This window comes from Chelonoidis abingdonii, chromosome 2 (assembly GCF_003597395.2).
Source record: "Chelonoidis abingdonii isolate Lonesome George chromosome 2, CheloAbing_2.0, whole genome shotgun sequence".
Lineage (NCBI taxonomy): Eukaryota > Metazoa > Chordata > Testudines > Testudinidae > Chelonoidis > Chelonoidis abingdonii.
In genome coordinates this window covers 79,562,148-79,568,147 of record NC_133770.1, presented here as the reverse complement: position 1 = coordinate 79,568,147, position 6,000 = coordinate 79,562,148, and the positions used below count along the sequence as shown (strand labels likewise).

General features: G+C 38.3%; 1 protein-coding gene across 1 annotated transcript in view; it reads right to left on the bottom strand.

Annotated features, from left to right (window-relative positions):
- Nucleotides 1-6,000, bottom strand: part of STT3B (STT3 oligosaccharyltransferase complex catalytic subunit B) — a 92,763-nt gene that overhangs the window by 13,055 nt on the left and 73,708 nt on the right. Inside the window, exons 10-12 of the mRNA XM_032784155.2 lie at nt 4,997-5,208; nt 1,847-2,034; nt 1,098-1,269 (exon numbers count right to left, since the gene is read on the bottom strand). Coding sequence (XP_032640046.1) covers nt 1,098-1,269; nt 1,847-2,034; nt 4,997-5,208 — 572 coding nt within the window. The remainder of the gene's footprint in view (nt 1-1,097; nt 1,270-1,846; nt 2,035-4,996; nt 5,209-6,000) is intronic.

The window sequence follows — 6,000 nt, the reverse complement described above, 5'->3', positions numbered from 1 at the left end:
CAACATCAGAGCTCTCTGTCCAGAAGAGTGCAGTGCTAGGAACAGCTAAGATACTGCGCAGAACCCTCAAACTCCCAGGCCTCTGGTAGAGGACCCGAAGTTGAGGAAGACACATACCACCCATAGGGGTGAGAGGGGAATTTTATTTTATATATATACACACATACATACACACACACGCACAGTGCCTATCCCTTCCAATTCTGAAGAAAAACATTCCAACTATTAACCAACCGTAACATATAATGCTGTCTTCCCGAGTCTGCACAGACAGCTCTGATGCCTCTCTTGCTGCTCAGAGCTTTCCCAAGTTTCAGCTGAGTAAAAACTTAACTGAATCTTGTCAGTTTTCACAGAGTATTCAGAATCTAGTAGGCAGCAGTGAAACTGATGAAGTAGGTCAATTTCACTTTAACGCTGCTTAGCAAAACTGAGTAGCAGATGACCAGTTCTGGAGCTAATTACTGGGGAAAGTGATTCAAAAACAGAGTCCAAGGAGGGCTACATTAGCAGAGACCAACCTACCCATCCATGTAGCAGTCAGGAGGCTCTAGGAAATAGAAGAGGAACAGAAAACTGCCAAAAGGAGTTATATTGTGGGAGGGCTTCAAGTTTAGATATCTACAAATTTACATTTCCCTATTTTGATGCACAGTCTTAATTCTCAGAATAATCTTTTATTTAAAGATAATTTAAGGGGGAAAAAAAATCAACTATCAAATTAGATTTCAAGATTACCCAGTTCTAGTGTCTAATAATTTTTCTCCATGACAATCTAGTTGCAGCATGTATTTTTTACCTCAGTGTAATGCAAGATTGAATCAGCACCACTGTTTTCATATTCTGATCATACTGTTTAGATTTAGATATTTTGTATGTGAATTAAAAACATTCTAACTCTTTAATTTGGAAAGCAATCTTTCACACTGGAGTTCTAACATATGCCAAACCTTTCTGTGCCCCTTCCATCCCTCATTCTATAGCAATTCTCTTAAAACCACGCTATGCGTAAACAACATAAAATTGTTTTTAGAGTAAAAGTCAGCCAGATATTTTGATGTTTTTAACCTCTGAGTATATAAAACTACCTTCCTTACCAGGGCTATGTGGCTGTTGTTCCAGGTATTGTTATCAACTAAAGTAGTCCGATTGGCCATTCCTGCTATCTGATAGCCATAGTCCCACCAAGACATTACTCGAGCATGTTCATCTGTATTTTGTCTTAGCCAATAGTATGCTTCTCTGAAATCATCCAGGATGTTCCGAGTGCTGAAAGAGAAGTATCAGTTTAGCCTATATTCAAACTAATGTCAGCGCCAATTTAACCACAAGACGACTACTGCTTTGTGGAGATGCTCAAAACAATCTGCATACACACACAATTCTTCTAAAGTAAGTTTGCTGATGACATGCACTCAAGAGCTCTGATTAACTTGATGACAGTTGGCTAGTCAGAAAACAAAACTTTTGAAGGGGTTCACAAAATTGTATTTTGAATAGTACATTCAAGTACAGAGTTTATACTTGGATGAACTATGGGCATCTGTTACATTATCTGTAAACACAAGCTAGCTTACAAATTGTTTTTAAATTAAGTCAGTCAAGTATTTTGATGTTTTTACTTCTGACTACATAAAACTAGTTTTACCATTTTGTTGGGATGGCGGGGGGGGGGGGGGAGAATTAGAAATTGGATATTTAGGTCCCATCTGAGATTACAGAAATAGAATGGAAGAAGCTGAAAGGGAAGGGAAAACAACTCAAGATACCAATCCCAAGAGCCCAACAACTTTTTTTTTTAAATTTGCCTTTACAAATTGCCTTCAAATATACAGTGCTTTCTTACCCATCATGATTGTATGAAGCCAGAACAACACTAGGACTGGAGTATGCATTGCTAGTTACCCAAGTGCAATGGACAGCAAACATCATCAACAACATCAGCATCAACATAGTAACAATACTCTTGATGTTGGGACCCAATCCTTCTTCTGTTTTTTCCTGTTCAGATACATGCTTCCTCACTTTACCTGCCTGAATAAACATAAATTGAACTGTTACAGCAGCTCAGATATAAAAGATGTTTTTCTGGCCATGGCAATGAACCCAATAGCTTTCTCTACACCATTGCCAACTCATAATATCATGTAAATAAAAAGATCAATGAAGTAGTTCAAATCTGAATATGTACAGGGAGATTTTTACATCCAGCACCATGTAAAATGGATTCTTCATCTAAAATCTTCCTTAATAGCATAAAATGTTCACATCAGATGAATGCTTCAGAGCCTTGTTGAGGTGACAGTTGAGTGCAAAGCAAAGAAAGAGATGAAAATAAGGCCTCTGTAGTTGAGAAGAGCTACAAAAAACAAAGCTTGCCATTGTGAAGGGTAGGTAGGAGATATTCCTCTTGCACAGTATTTTGGTTAACTTTATAAACCTGCAGAAAGTAGCATGGGTTTCTGAATTCTGCCTCAGAAAAACAAGAACCTCTGTGGTGTGTTCCAGTTTGTTTTAGATGTGACAAAAGGAAAGATGAGGCTTAAGTATCTTTTTGAGGCAGGGTGAGGTGAGGGAAAAAAGTTGTTATATTTGCTGCAAGAAAAAAAAAGTTAAGGAAAGATAACCAAGTCTCCTGTATTACAATACAAACCTAGCCAAAACCACAAATATCAAGGAGCCATGTGCAGCCATCTTCCTCATAAGCAGGAAAAAGGCAATGTAAAGTTTATGAAGATGATCTTTTCATAAAATATATAATCCTTTACTTTTCACTGTATTTGAGAGAAAATAATGGCAAAATTTGCTATGTAGAAAAAACAAAAATATTTGCATAGCAAATAAAATATTCTGACTTCAACTCAGCAAGCTTGTAATTGTGTTATAGCCTGCACACCACTTTCTGGTTTGTGAAACACTCCCCAGGGAAGCCAAAACACTAAATACATTTTTCTTTAATCTTTAGGCCACTACATAATCTCCCGGGGTAAAACTGACTTTCAATAGGATTTAGACTTCTAAATTGCTTAGGCACTTTTGAAGTTTGTCCCAGGTGAATAACTCCTGTAAGGAAAATGGGTCTGAGCACTAGGAGATTAGAAATGGGTGCTTAACTACAGTGTCATTTTCACTCTATTTCTCTGGTCAAAGAACTATGCATTGCCACTATGAATGACAATGAATGCCAGAGGAAGACAGTGAGAATAACTCTAGAGTCTGGTGGTAAGGCGCTCACCTAAGATGTGGGAGACCCAAGTTCAAGGCCCTCCTCCAATGGCTTCATTTATTCAGAGTGGAACAGCTTCAACAAGAAAAACTGAATGATAACTCTGAGCTAAGGGCCAGATTCAAAGACCACTGAAGTCAGTGGATAGACGAACTGGGTCTCCAACATTCCGGGTGAATGCCTTCACCAACAGGCTGAAATTTCTACGAAGGTGGCTCTCACCACCACCTTCTCTTCCTACAGCCATTTGGTGAATGGCATCTAAGTCCTGAAATTTTTTTGGCTGAAACTATTTGGCAAATTCATGTCAAATATGTGCTGGCAAGGAAACAGATGTACATTCTTCATAGCTAAAGCTTCAAATGTAGCCCTAATTAGGGCACGTTACCCAGAGCTAACAAAGGCAGGTCTGAGCATCACTAAGTCCATATAAACGACAGCAACAATCACAGCCCCTAGCTAGATGCAGCTAGGACAAGCCTTATGGGCTACCGCTGCTCCATCGGCACCATGTTGGATCTGATAGGACTCCCAGTTTACAAATTATCCTGGTATTAGGTAGGCATATACCATCAATAAATGGTACACTTGTAGCACCAACCCACCTAATTCTGCTAAATGTTTTTCTCTACCAACAGGCAGGTTTGTAGTCTTCTAAGATTTGAGCTGCAGCCAGTCTTCATTTAATTTCTCGAGCAGGCAGGGGGAGAGTAGTGAGATTGCAGACTTTAGTTTTGCTGTAAAGGAGATTCAGTCCCTGATCCAAAACCAACTGAAATCAATTGGAGTCCTTCCACTGACCTCAACAGGCTTTCAATCAGGCCCTTAATTCAGAGTCCTTTAGTGCCCTCACATACACACTGAAATGGGTGACAAGATAGAATCTGTACAGCTAATCCTTTAGGAAAATGAACTTCCAATCCTACCTTTCTGGGAAGAAGGACCAAATACATGGATTCCCAAATGGTTACACTTGGGTGACTGCAGTGTCTTATTGGTGGGTGTCTGTTCTACGCATTAATATTGAATTTCTTGATGCCAGTGATCCAGACCTACAACAGTAGTTTATAGACAGCTGTAAAATAACTGGGCAAAAAACAGGCTATGTTCTGATCTCCAGGGCGTTCCCCAGAAATATCTAGAGTAGGAAAAAAAGCCTGGAATGCAATTTATTATATTTGTGTATTTGGAATTCAAGGTCAGTGTCTGCACACTGAGTTAAGATACACAGTTCAGGGAGATACAAGCTCCTCTGCACATCTATCCTGACCATCAGCCTTCTACTTTTTCCACTGTTGTGGCTCTCAAGACAAGGCTGATAGTTTTAAGAATGAAGTCAGTGTGTTTAAGTCCAAATCCCTCTGTACTTTATAAGGGATCAGAGTTAAAAGGAGTAAGAAGAACCCCCTATGCTGCACAGGTCTCATATTATAAAATGTGTAAAACTGAACATTTAAGGTTGGAATCCAATAGAAGTGTGTAGGGCATCTTGTTTAAATTAATAATAATACTTCACACACATACAAGACTTCTCATCCAAGAAGAGACAATCCCACAAGGTCTTATATCCATTTTATAGTCACGCCTTATCAGACTGCAGCAATCCTTGCTTTAAGATGAAGAAATTCAGCCTGTCAAAGCTCTGACATTGAAGCTTTGAACCTCAGACTATATTGCCCCTTGTTATGAAGGCCAGTGAAAGATCTGTAATGCTTAATATAAAAGAGCATAAGGATATATCAGCAATGACTCAGAATCTCTTTTGCTCACCTTGTCATACAAGTTGCCTGGGTTTCTTTTGTCATCCTCATCACTGCTGTCTTCTATTGGTGGATTTTCCCTCTTCATATCATCACCCAAATAGTGTTCAAACACATTGGAGAAAGCAATTGCTGATAGCATACAGACCACTGGAGTCAAAGTCAACATTAGGCGAACCATCACACCAGCAAAATAAACAGCACTGATTGCATACAGAGCGACTGCAGAGACAGAAGTCCATTAATGACATTTAGAAAATAACATTCAGCTATTCTCAGAAGAAATTACTAGGTCATTAAATTAGCCTCAGAAATAAAGATAATATCCCTAAATGGGGTTGACAGCATTTTGGTATATAATGCACATTTATAGCACACATCTTGCTAAATATTGTAAAAAGCTCTTATTGAATAGTTTAGAAAGACTGTGTTACATCTACATACACCCTTTTTATCCCCAAAAGGCTTCTTAAAAATATAACTTTGCAGCTTTTAGTGAGAATTAGAGCAGAGTTTTGATATTGATTAACAGCTTGTGGCATTTCACCAAAAAAGCGCTCTAAATGAACTAGTAGAAGGAAAAAATTGTGTAAATTTCATTTGATAAAAATACAGCAGAATGGCTTTAGACTGGATATTTTACTGAAACAGAAAAATCAGGTTACAATTTGTAAGGAATTAAATAAAAACTGATGTGAATGTATGTCATAAGATTCTGCAAATTTACAGGGGGTTGTCAACATTTCAATTCCAAGCACATACCTTCAACCACTTAAACTTGTTTTTGCTAGCAATGCTGTAAGGTAACCCCCTCACGATCCCCCAGTAGAACAATGTTGTCATTCTAGAATACCTTTATAATAGTAAGAGCGCTTTTCACAAGAAAAAAAGCCCCTGTGTACATTGGACAGGGAAATTATTATAGCAACTATTATTTAGACGTTGTTAGGACAGTTTCAACCATGTGGACTGTCATAAATTTTAACAATAGAAAAGAAGATCTGCAATGGAAAT